Genomic DNA, 13,705 nt, shown 5'->3' with positions numbered 1-13,705 from the left:
GGCTTGGAAGAGTTCTGCCATGGGTACATTGTGCATTATGTTGCTTGCGCTGGCAGGAACTCAGCATCCCATTGAGCGCTGAGATGTGGAGCCTCTGTATCAAGGGCCTCTGTCCTGACTGAGAGGTGCAGAGTGCTGCTGTATCAGGTGATCAACTTCACTGAAAAGCTCCTAAAAGGCTTTTCCACCCCTGATTTGGCTCCCTGAGAGCAGAGAGAGTGGGATGCGCAACAGGATCCGCCATTTTCCAGGGTGTTGGATATCCTGAGAAAAAGCCTGTATACAATAGTGGCTGTGATGGCCTGGTGTTGCTTTTTCCCTTGTGTCACAAGGCATACTGTTGTGTGATGAAACTCAAATGGATGGGGGCTGGGGTATGGGGTGGAGTTCAGTGGACACCAGAGAGCCTGCTGACACTCGCAGACTGTACTTAAGTCATGTCACTCTAAGGAGAAACTAATCAGCACACAGCCATGTCTTTTGGTTGGAGTTTAGACCACCTGTGATAACAGACAGACCACGTGTATGACAGAATCGAAAGATTTAAATGGATGTTTAACCCAATAATACCAATTCTACCACATATCATATTTGAGACCTCTACACAAGTGGGGATATTTTTTTTTCCTGATGCACTAGAATTATCTGCAAATTATTTCATGCTTCAGTCTTTATAAGGTTAAAAACAGACATTTTAGTAGATTTATATTTACTACATTGCTGCTTCTACCTCTACTTTTATACCAACTTAGCTTGTGGTGGATATGAACTATAGAGTTCATATTTATCAGTGGCTCATATTTATCAATCAAGAATACTTCAGGACGTGGAGGGACTGGGAATTGAACTCACAAATCATTGACTGTATTACAAACTGCCTTTTGAAGTCACAGTCGTGACAAAAGAGCTAAATGCACGGTGCATCCTAGATTACTGGAATCTGGACATAAGCTTGTTTCTGAACTGCTCGGCCACTGTCATGATTCAGAGCATCTGTTTATATCATCATGAAGTGACCACAATGGGATCTCTGTTGCACTGATCAGAGCCAAAACCAAACTGCTCTTCATGAGACATGACCCGTCACTCGACCATTAAGACTAGGCTCCGTGTCTGGGTTTGCAGTTTCTGCACTTTGAGGTTCCTGAGGGTTGCCTTAGTGGGCTGTCCGATCCTGTGCTGGGACAGTGAGGTTGCTTTATAAATATCCTCAGTAGTGTAAGATGGGCAGCTACAGCCGGGCAACACACCGTTTTGTGCCAGCGCTGGCCAAACTTTTCCTCTCGATTCTAAATTTGGTGGAGTGGCCTTGGCCATATGACGTGTCACGGAGCTCTTTATCTAAAGATGTAGCTGTCAATCTCCACATCCACTATTTCATACATTACTGTCCATTGTTCTCCTCACAGGAGGATAGCCGTCACAGAAGAAGAAGGCGTTGTGCTTCGTTATTCTAAATTGAGGGCAAAACTGTGCTCATCAAATTGGAGCAGGAAAAACAACTTGGCATTCAGGAATGGTCCCAAGTTTATGTTTAATGGTGTCAAAATATAAACCTTTATAGACACAGTTGGATGAAAATTGAAGTAATTAAAGTATCAAAGAGGCTGGGAACTTAAGGAAAATTCAGCTCACCAGAAATGGCCACTCCTCCATTACTAAATACAAATATACATATTATATAGATGATGATGATGATGATGATGGCTTGGAATGATGCACTTTCTCAGATCTGATGTGAGTGGGCCTCTTGTTTGGTTTGGCTTGCTGGTGCTGTGCTAAGCCAAGCCAGTGTCTGGGGAGCAGTGCTGGCTGCATGGTCACGGTGGAGGGATGTTTTCTTCTCTGCACAGTGAGCTCTGTGACTGGGCAGTGTGAGGCCCTTTCACGTGGACCCATAGCCGTTAAGCTCGGGGTCCATTGTGGCCTCTCCGTGGGCAGCATGCCTCTCGTCATCCCCTCTGATTGATCAGCACAGCTGTTTTTCTTTCCCCTGGAATGGAAAACCAAACTGGGACACTTTTGATTCCCTGAGCTTTGCAGGCCTCCGGGTGCACTCATGGGGATGGATGGCCCTGAAAGTTTTATGGAGAACTGTTGGCTGGGAGAGATGGATCTTTTTAACGAGTTGTTGGTGTTTACGAAGGTGGTTGAGCATAATGTCAACATTCCTAAAGTTGTTGTCAAGGGAATGACATGAATAACTGCCCCTTTATATGTTGGTGCCAACAAAAATAGACATGTTAGCATATATTTTTGTAGTTTTACACAGTACAGCACCCACATTTTAGTGTAGTGATTACCAGGGGTGGATTGGGTGATCATGAATCATAACTGTTAGGCTGCTGAAATGACATGTGGAGAGTAACTCTTCTGCACTGACATACCATAAATGCTGACATTTTAGATTTATGGTCTATAGTCATTTGTGGACATTCCTGTTGAAATATATGTGGCAGTTTTCCATTACTATATAGAGCACTCCAGTATTCAGTACAGTTGGTTTAAATCTGCGTGAAATGTGAGAGTGGAACATATTGTTGTGATTCTGTGAGACTACTTACAGTTAGAGCTCTGTTATCTTTGTGGGAGGAACTGTAAAAAAATAAACTGCAAAAATGTATTTATAAAAATTTGATCGGCAGTCATGTTTACATTCAGCTTGTCTTGACTCTTACTGTAATCCCACCACACACTTTTTTTTTTTTTGGCACATGTGAAGAGAGTCATCTCGCCAACCATGAATTGGAAGTCCAGTGATTTTTAGTCCAACCATAATGAACTCCAGATGTCTAATGAGCTTGATATGCTGATTCAGTTGGAGCCTTGTGGGGAATTTTATAGGGATAAAAATGTGTTGCTCATAACACCGTTTGTGTATAAAACACTATGCAGACATATTATTGACCCATTCAGTTTTGGTAGCAGTGTCAGTGAGTGTCTCTCTCAAGCCACCTACACTAGAGATCTTACTTCGTTACTTTTAGCTTCAGGAATAATTTGTTTATTAAACTAAAACTGCAGCACTTAATAACTGTTTCATGATCTGTTTCTGTCAAGCATGTTTTGAAGCACCCAGTATGCTCATCCATTCAGAGGTGTATCAGAATAATGCTCATTCGATATCCAATGTTTCTTGGCAGTACAGTACTGTATGTTTAGAATCATCCTCTTCTCTTGTTTTCTCTGATCTTCATCTTGTACAGTCTGATTGTTTGTGGCTGTGGTAAATGAATAGAGAGTAGAGGAGATATTAGGACCAAAGTCACAAAAATCTGTTCCTTTGTTCAGTGTCACTGCTCTATATAAGCCTATTCTACAAATGTCTATGCATAAAACCTTTCTTTTCTTTCCAAGCTCCTTAGACTTTATAGGAGACTGAGAAAAATGAGCTTGACTTGTAAAGAATTGCACGCTGCAGCATAGACTGGAGTCCCGTAAGACTTTTGCATCAGTATTTTGGAAAAACAAAACCGAACATCAAGTTAGCATGCATTTAGATTAAAAAGAAAATTACCTTTAAGTCTTAATCGTCTTAAATTATATGCACAGGTATAGTCTCAGCACATTGTTTTAGTCATATCATTATTGGAACCAGGACTGTAATCGGAGATGTAAGACCTTTCATAATGCAGGAGCAGTCGGACATGAGCCAATAAAATAGGTACAGAATGTTAATTACATGATTTTTTTTTTTTTTTTTTTTTTTTTTTTGATCCAAAAAGATGTCTTGTGTTTAACCATGTATTGTGTTTTATTTGTAACAGAATGTGTACACAGTAATGCACCATTGCTCAGACATAATTACAAGGCAGGGATCTATCAGTAACAGTGGATAACGAGTAGGTTACTCTTCGCCTCAGGCCTTTGCTCAGGACCTCCACCAGTGCCCACTGCTGGATAGGAAAAAACCTACACAGCTCTGATTATTACCAAGCCCAGAATGTCTGGTGTCCCCCGCCTCATTGTAGTGCAGCACTCATGTCTGAGGTGGAGACAGTGAATGAGCAGTTACAGCACTTTCTTACAGCATCAACTATCTTCCCAAAATATGAGCTCCTCTAGGCATCACTCCTATGTGCTGCTGGCCAGTGCCCTGTAATTGAAGCTGCAGGGTGGTAATGATGATGCACAGTGGCTTGGTTGGAGCCAGACTGAAGACTCCTCTGCTGGCACTGTCCCCAGTGTTTCCCATGGGTCTTTATCTGAAACAGCTGCCCTGACTTTATTTTGGCATTTTATGCTTGTTGTGTCTAAAATGGACAAACACTTGATGTGTTTAGAACTATTTTTGTTCTTTTGTAACAATTTTTATAATGCACTAAGGTTTTATCTCTAGTATTGGTAAATGAATACGTCATATTTATAGTTGCCCATAGTTTTGTTTTGCAGAGATCAGCCACAACAGTAAAATTACCTGCTTTCTAGTGGGTTGATTACTGCTATGTGCCAAAACAACTCTGATCACATATTAGGAGTATATAAAAGTCTTTCAAAGATGGATGTAGCCACTGCAGTGTCTCAGGCGTTTTTGGATTCTGCATTTTGAATCTTCAATTAGTGTTTTGGCTGCTGCTGTGTTTTTTCTGTTTTTTGTTTTCTTTTTTGGAGACAGACATTACCACCACACAGGCCAGGCCAAGCCCAACATACCAGTTGCCAACCATCTTGCCAGAGAAAAATATTTATTTCCTAACTGGTGGGTTGCTGTAGGTTATTGGTAGTTACTGTGAAATGGATTGGTGAAGGCCTAGAGATCAGTCAGCGGCTAGAGAGAATTGTGTATTCTTTGACCGGTTGGCAGAGGTTGCAAATGTTACAAACACCCACAAATTACTTGCCGATCAGTAAACCTGATCAGTTAAAGTTGCGACTTTTGAAGTGTGTTGGTTGGGAAAGGGGAAAGAACAGTGTCCATTTCTGGTTTTCGCCAAACTTGTTTTAGTTTCACTACAGCAAAAAACTACAGGCGGCCACAATATTGATTTCACTTGGTGACGGGGGTGATCGTGGCTCAAGAGTTGGCTGTTCGTCTTGTAATCGGAAGGTTGCCGGTTCAAGCCCTGGCTCAGACAGTCTCGGTCGTTGTGTCCTTGGGCAAGACACTTCACCCGTTGCCTACTAGTGGTGGTCAGAGGGCCCGGTGGCGCCAGTGTCCGGCAGCCTCGCCTCTGTCAGTGCGCCCCAGGGCAGCTGTGGCTACAATGTAGCTTGCCATCACCAGTGTGTGAATGGGTGAATGAATGTAGTGTAAAGCGCTTTGGGGTCCTTAGGGACTGAGTAAAGCGCTATACAAATACAGGCCATTTACCATTTTTTTGGTGACATCCAGCAACCTCCAGCAACTGCTTGCCAACTGTCTGGGGAATACACATCTATGTAGTGACATGAGGGTCATCAAGCCTGTGTGACTGAGGCCTAAGCTCTTAGCTAGTGCTATGAACCTGGTTTAAACTTTGGATGGGTACAATCCACAGATATATGTGTATGCTGAATATTCCTAACTAACATTACTAATAAACGTTTGCCAATGCACCTAGAAGAGTCTCGAAAAAAACACAATCATAGGATGCTGGCAGCAGATCCTTTGGGTCTTGTGGGTTGCCAGTTTGGCCATTCATAGACTGGCTTGGATCAGGTGCACCTGTCAGAAGAGGTTCTGACCAACAGATCTCCATCTGAACAAGGCTGGAGAACTTTTTTGTGTTGTGCATGTTCTAGTTGAGACCACTTGTGTCACTTAATAGTTTGTGGTTATGCTTTATGTGAAAGAACATTAAGGTGAATGGTACTTGCCAAGGTAACATCCACATGAATGCCAAGACTAAAGAATATAGGTTTTAATACAAGGTATACTTTGTAATATGTGAGTTTCTGGGGCACCAGTGTTTGTATTTTTACATGTTAAAATCAAGCTGAATCCCATAAATGTCGGGTCAGTTTTTGCTGACGCACAAGGGTCTTCTCTGTTTCTTTCCCCGAGCATGCTGGGATAGGCTCCAGCCCCCTCTCCCCTGGCATGGAAGATGTGAGTGTATAAAATGGATGAACGATGAAAATAAACAGCAGGTTTCAGCACAACCTTAAGCTGCCATGTTTTCCACAGTAAGACAGATGTGGCCCTCCATCTTACTGCTGCAAAGGGCCACATCACACATAAAGTTAGAGATTTTAAAATCAAGACATTTTAAATGCTAGAGTTTATTTTGTTTTGTGTTAGTATTGGCTGTTTGGGCATTATATTAAATATCATAGAACTTCAAGCATGAAAAATGGTTAACACTGAAATGGAAAAAGCACAGAAAAACCCAAATTCTGAAACCTTGCATGTTACTTTGGCAAAAAAGATTGTTTGTGTTGGACCAATGGGAAGTGGATATCCAATCTGTTCTCCAGGCAGATTTTGTCTCTGTGCATTTCTATGTACAAACACACCATAATAAGCTAAACAGTACACCTAAAGAGGATATATAGTGCTCAGTAGCTTGATATGTTATTTTAAATGCAGTAAAGCATTCCAGCAACTTGCCCTAATGATCTTGGGATTGTTGACTATGAACTCCTGATTACAGTTCAGTGCAGCTTTAATCAGAGCTTCCTCTTCTTGCCAGCCACAGGAACCACAAAAAATTGGCTGATGATATTCTCCACTGGCCTCTTCCATCTGTGACCATTCTCTCATCCAAGAAAGAAAATAGGCTTTCCTCAGCTCACCCGTGTCTCTCCTTGAGTTTTCTAGTACATGAAACATGGGGGCATTGTTGGCACTCTCATGATGCAGTTCCCCAAATGCACTGTAGAACTGAGATCACTGTGTGTAATGGTTCAAAGGCTTAAGATGCAACAGTGATGATCTGGAACAAAGAATATGCAGGAAGCATTGGTTAAGGCTTTGCTAGTCATGCAGCAGTCACCGCTATAAAATTCTGGCACTGGATGCTGCAGGATTGTGGTGATGGGAGAACTGCTCTGGTTGTGCAGACAAAGTTTTTTTGAACTTTCTAAGGTCAAGCTCAGTCACAGCTGCATATTCCCTGTCACAGTGGAGCGCATGTGTTTTTTCTTTATCCCTTTTGTTTTTCTTTACTTCATTGCATTCCTCTTGAGTCTCAGAGCCGAGCTGAGATTTTTATCCCTAAATTCTTATGATGTTGGAATCCACGAAGATCCACATTCAGTAGCTAGACACTTATGTAACATATATTTGGTTTGTATTAGTATAGATTCATCAGCACGTAGTCCTTGGCTTCACTAGGTCTTTAAGAAAGAATCTATACATATTCCTTCAGTATATTCCCTCGAGGTTTGCTCAAAGAAAGAGAGCATGGATGTCTCTATTCGTGCATAGTGATAGTATGAAATATATGATGTTCTGAGCCTCTGCCTTTTGTGGTGGGTTTATCCTGGGAGGAATCATGGGGAGCCATCCCAGTGATCATTTCTGGTAAAGGCTTCCTGGCATCCGCCACTAATCTACCCACTCACTAAGGAAAAAGAGCAGGAAAATTGGACTCAATTGAGAACAGAGACATTGTTCAAAGAGTTTCTGAATTGGAAGCGGGTGCTGGCATTGGGCACACAAATCTTCGACTCCATCCATGCTATTTGTTCAGTACTGAGCTCTTGCATCAGCTCCAGCTTGACTTTCAGATGTGTGCTGGTTCAAAAGGTTGGGTGGAGCCACTTTGCTGTGAAGCCCATGTAACACTTGTGCCAGCTGGTGACATTTGAGGAAGGAAAAAGAATCGGTGAGCTTTATTGCAAAAGCAGTGCTCTTGGGTTGTCTATGGGCTTTGCGATTTCCAGCACAAGATCTCCTGCACTGTGCACAGGCATGTAATGAAGTAACAGCTTTGTTTCACAAGTAAACTTCAGTATGATTATTGCAGTATATGTGATCAACAAGTATGACCCCACCCACTGCCAATTAATCTGAGCTGTGCCAAGTAGTCATGAGGACTTGTGTTCAGCTTAAGTTTAAAATACCATTATTGAAAAGACAGCAGTGACATAACTGCCAGGTTTCTTTTTGCCACTGGTTGGCTAGTCCATTATCCTTGTTGAATGATATTTACCAGGAAATAGTCGGACCACATGAAACACGTGTACTGCACTAAATCATAATTAAGCTTTCAGCTTCCAAGTTCAGGATTGGGAAATATAATATGGCATTTTGATGATTCCTTCTTAACTCTTTACTGCATTTTTTTTTTTTTTTTCCTGAGCTAAACTAAGATGCTGAGGAATGAATTTCAGGAGTTTTTTTTTTTTTTTTTTTTTTTTTTTTTTTTTTTTTTTTTTTTAGCCCATACTGTTAGAGTAAAGATGGATAAATCTATCTTTAACTTAACGGTGGAACTGGTGGATCACCTGTAGGTACTTAGCGCCCTCTTCTGTCAAAAGTCAAATATTTCTCACTTGACTAAGATTCACAATTTCAGTATTTGTACTCTAAGTTTTCATTTTGACTGATTTGTGTGATGCTGCTCTTTAACTACAGTAACTACAGATGAATAATTATCAGGTTTGCACTGCATCTGGAACCTATTAAAGTACAAGCTGGCTCTGAGTTTGTCTTCAAACCAATTTTCCAGTTAGTACCAAACACCTGTTGCTACACCATCAGTCATCTATCAGCTGTGGGAGTGGAGCACACCTAAGACTGTACATGATTATCAAGATGAAACAATGTTAATTTAGCATGCTGAGATTGAAATGGATCAGCAGGAACAACCAGTAAAAGGAATGTTGGAGTGACTCATGCTGTCAAAACCTTGACAGTGCAGTGAATCACATTAAACAATGCAAGCATGGAGCTTATTTGGTACTTGAAACTGAAACATTTGACTAAAATCCGATGAAGGCTTCAATCAGATCTCGCCTTGTTTGATCTTGACTGAATGTGTCTTTCATAACAGTCAGATATACCTTTATTTCAGGTTTTCATATTTAGAGTTTCCGGAAATATGGGCGAACTGCCTTCAATCCCAAAACACTCCTTGGTGGAGGAGCTCTTCAGAATCTCACCCACTGAATTCCTGTCTCTGAATGGAGCAAAACACTTGGTGTGTCTCTTACGTTTAAATTGCATCATTTCATACATTTTTGCTCTCTCCTCCTCCACAGGACGTCTCGCCTTCAGACTACAGAAACAACTCTGTGTCCAACAGAACTCCACCAGGACGCTTCTCACCCCAAAGTCCCACTGAGCGTGACGTACCAGTGTCACCTCATCTCAGGTAAATGTTACCCTTTTACTCCGACATAATTAAAAGCTACTTTTGACTGCTCCTATATACACACAGGCTCACCACACCAAATGGATTGTTCTCTTTTTCTGAGAGGAAACCGGGGCTCTTTCACTTTTTTAGGTTTAAAATTTAGGTGCATGCTCAAAGGAAAAACCTGACTTGGTTTATGGTGGCTGTGTTAAGCCGTGGTTGGCATTTTGTGGCCACAGTTGGGAGTTAACTTGGTCAACTTTGTGGGAACATTCTGTCTTTAAGTATGAAAATTATGTTAATCATGTGTTATGGCCTTCACAGTTCCCAACTTTTAATGCAGTTGGGAATCTCCTGGCTTTGTGTAAACAGTGCTTCCACCACATCCATAACCAAGATGTTCTGGAGGAACGTGGAGGCAAAACATTTTACATCAGCAGTTGGTTGACGATGGCTTTTCCTTTGATTTGATTCTCTGGTATTTCTTTCACATGATGGTCTCGATATCCAACTAATCTAGATCCCCTTTCGAGGACAATGCACAACAGAACCTAAAACTTTAACATGTATTACAGCGCAAGTTTGTTTCCTGTCTAATTGGAGTATACACAGTTTCAATGCAGTAATTTAGTGCCACCTATAGGCCTGTAGAGGCTACACCTGCACATTCCACCATCACCTGGTGCCTCATTTATAGCTGCAAACATGACATGAAAGTGGGTACTCACAGACCATGCACACACGTATTTAGAAAGGTTGGAAAACTACTAAAGCAGGTGGTAATCATCAAACTTCTTTATTATTAGATTTTTATATAGCGATTTATATTTACATTTGTGATCCTTCTCAAATTTTGTACTTTATCAAAGAAATAATTACATCCGAATTATAATAACAATTAAGGCTATTGGCACTACACTGTGTTAGTAGTAAGACACTTATTATTACTCCTACAGAAGTGAAAATAGTTTTATCTGGTTGCATCAGTGATCTCATCTAGAAACATTCTTTCAGTTTCTCAGTTGTTTCCTCCTTTTAAAATCTCTTTCAAAATGCAGATTAACTGAGAAATCTGCCAAACCAGTTCCTTCATTTAGAGTAAAACAGTCGGCTTGTAAATCTACTGATATTGTCCAGGTGGTTCTTGGTGCTTACTGCTTTTTGCAGAAACATTTGGAGTCAAATGAACCTTTGGGAAACACCTCATCACCTCCCTCAGCAACACTTTAGTTTCTTGTTTCCTGCCTCACCCTCTCTGGTTAGGTGATGTAGCTGTAATTTGATTCCGTTCCCAGTGTGCAGGTGCTGCCCTCCTAAGCATTGTTTGGAATATTTGTTGTCCCAGAAGAAATTGGTGTTTTCACTTCAGTCTCTCACACAATCCTTTCTGTCAGCACTCTCCGCTGGAGAACCCGGTGGCTGTTTTTTCTTTCCCCTCCTCAGTGCACGATAGTTGACTTTGGACTTTAGACCCAAGTCCAGCTGGGCTAACCATAGCTAGTGACGTGTCAGCAGCTGTAGTCATACCCTTCCCAAAAAAGATTGATTTTTACTTCTCCCCCTAATTGGCCCCCAGTCTAGAGCTTGCACAGAAAGTCTCTCCCTGCTCTTTCCAGCCAATCACAGACTTCCTAACACCCATTTTCCCACCCCTTCATGATGCATGGCCAATGAGTTTCAGCTAAGGGCACACCTTTCAGTCACTCTTGCATTTTCTGTGCCGTCTGGTTTAGATAGAGGTGTGTGCTCATCTGCTTGTGTGTCAATATTGTTTGTTCTTTTGTATGTTGGTATGTTTGCTGAGTTGCTCTAGCACTGTTAAAAGGATAAGGACTTTAGCTGGAGTTGTTCTTCCCCACTTTTTTCACTCTCTTTCTCTCTTTTTTTCTTTTTGAGGTGAGTCTCGTTATCTTATGTTTTGCTGTTTTTAATTCCTTCTGTTCATATGTTTTGACTTTGGTTTAGATATTGTACTTCAAGGAAACCAGTTCAGAAATATGGCTGGAATTTAGCTTTGTGATCTTAGATGTTTCGACTACATGCAGCTATGCCTTGGGTCTCATTGTTGCTCGCATGAGCCAAGTCTGGATACAGAAACCAGCAGCACATTTGTCTTGGCCACTGATATATACATGTGAGAACATTGGAAAGCGCAATTCCCAAGAGTTTTGTGGAATTAGATTTAAAAGTGATAGTTGTTTTAATGTGCTTGCACTAATAATCTGTGTGCTTGACTGCTTGTTCAGATGCACGTTATTTTCTCTGACCATAAGTCTTGTTATTTGTATTCTTTTACCTAGACTTTCCATTTGTTTTGAGATAGCATGTCATGAGGGATGGTGAGGGAAAGGAAAAGGGGAAATGGCTTGCTTAGGGTGGAGCTGAGCATGTGGAAAACTTGGAGAGGTCTGAGAGGTCTGTTTTCAATTTGAACCATGTTCACTGATGCAGAAGAAAGGGTCTGAGCATTTGTTTCATTCACATACTTGTTGCTATGTCTGTTTGCCCTTGTTTGTTGCAGCCATGTTCACTAAGTGGGAAATGGGCTTTGCATACACAGAAATATAGCTTATGAAAACTCTCTGAACATTTAAAACCATTACTCATCTTTGCAGCTGGACAGTGAACCTGAACCTAAAACCCAAGAAATCAGGACTGTTTCCTTTTTCACTGACCATGTCTGAAACTTTGCCTCAACCCAATTCCAGTTTAACAAAGTTGTCTAGTCTCATAATTTGAATTATCAGTCACGCAAACTGATTTGTTTTTTAAAAGCAACACAGTCACAGATTTCTCATCTTAAAACAGCTTTAAACTCATAATAATTGAATGTATAGAGTCAGGCTACATGGAGTTAAAAGGAGAAAAAATGTTACAAATCTGCCAAAACCCAGCAACACACTAACTGTAATGTTGTTGTACAAAAAAAATAAAAAGGCTATATAGGTTAACATCTGTATGTTAAATCACAACAGTGTTGAATGAAGTTGAGGGCTTTGTCTTCACACCACAGGTGTCAGTTAAAGCGTAAATATCTTGGCATTTAGTTGCAGGTGACAACAAGTGGGACAGTCAGTCACGTTGGGTTATTCAAGCTGACAAAATGGCTCCTATTCGAAGTAATCAAATCACACCTAGTCTGAACAGTATGTACCTGGCTGACTGGTTCCACATGACTGAAAACACTCCCTCCAGACAAATGCAGATACAGGAACAAAATTTTGTGTCTTACCAATGGTTCTGTCAATCTACATTTTAGCGCATGGGTTTCCTCAGCTTGGGTTGCTTGGAAGACGGAGCTTTTATCTGTTAAATAATAATCATTCAGCTCACAGTGTCTAATCCCCTTTGATGAAAGCTTCTGCTCCCCTCCTGCCCCTAACCTGAAGCTGAAGTTGCACAAATGCAGAGTTTGAAGTAAATATTTATGCCTGTGTACCAGCGACAACAGTGGCTGGAGGCATCATGTGTTTGAGTTGTCAGTCTGCATGTACGTGCAGCCCGTTCTCATGAACATGATATGTCAGGGTCACCTCGAGGGATTTTATAAAAAATTGGCACAGGTTTGAAGTTGACCTCAGGGCCAGTGCGGCTTGTCGAAACACGTTTTTAACCACAACTCAAGAATTCATGGGCTAATTTCACAAGTTTCTGATGGGATAAAATGATGTGATGACATTTCATTTTGAAATGGCCAAAGGTCACGGCTTCACATATAGAGACACGCAACTGCGAGATCTCATGTTTCTTGGCTGTTGGAGAGGCTTTTGAATCAACTTTGTACTTGGTGCTGTTATTTTGTGCCATAGATTGTGTAATGCACAAGCCTCTCTTATTACTACTTTGTTAACTGGTTTTAACCAATCAGAAGTTTTCTAAAAAAACAAAGCCACTTTTCCTTAAGCTCTTTTTTGTTTTTCTTTAAGGATTTTAGATTTGAGATGTGGCTTTCTCTGTTAGCCTTTTGCCCTCCTTGTTTCTGCCTTGTAGCTGTTTGCGGAGTTAAAACAGCAAAGTGTGGTGTTACTGGTGGAGCAGGTTGAGCATTAGTTTGATATTGTTTAAATTCTTGTACAGAGTTGTTATTAATGTAGAAATAAACATGCCATTTTATATTGAAATCATACCAGATCGTACTTGTATGGCTTTTCTTAGCATCAACTAGTAATTTACCAAGAACTGTCCTGAAATAACAGTAATGCCCTGATCAATAAATTCAACAGTTCCCACTGGAATATCGTATTTTAAATTTTGATGAGAGGGGAGACTTCTCTGGTTTGGTCTGGGTGTTGTCTCTAATATTGTACAGTGTTGGAGCTGTTGAAGCAGTTGTTGAAAGTACCTGCTAATATAAAATGATTTAGGAACAAATATAGCAGAAATCTCATAAATCAGATAAGTTGTTTTACCATTTTAGATTAGATAAAAGAACGCTGTTCTGAGTAAAAGCTAAGTTCAAACTTAGATGGGCCTCTTAGTTGGCT

At 40.8% G+C, this 13,705-nt stretch overlaps 1 protein-coding gene across 2 annotated transcripts in view; it reads left to right on the top strand.

The window, feature by feature from the left end:
- The window catches only part of pdlim2 (PDZ and LIM domain 2 (mystique)), a 33,071-nt gene that overhangs the window by 15,429 nt on the left and 3,937 nt on the right, over positions 1–13,705 (top strand). For both annotated transcript variants that reach the window (XM_039621192.1, XM_031726987.2), the window contains exon 7: positions 9,127–9,239. In XM_039621192.1, the coding sequence (XP_039477126.1) occupies positions 9,127–9,239 (113 nt within the window). The remainder of the gene's footprint in view (positions 1–9,126; positions 9,240–13,705) is intronic.

The sequence above is a fragment of the Oreochromis aureus genome, linkage group 12, assembly GCF_013358895.1.
Source record: "Oreochromis aureus strain Israel breed Guangdong linkage group 12, ZZ_aureus, whole genome shotgun sequence".
NCBI classification, from domain to species: domain Eukaryota; kingdom Metazoa; phylum Chordata; class Actinopteri; order Cichliformes; family Cichlidae; genus Oreochromis; species Oreochromis aureus.
This window is presented reverse-complemented; position numbering and strand designations above follow the sequence as displayed.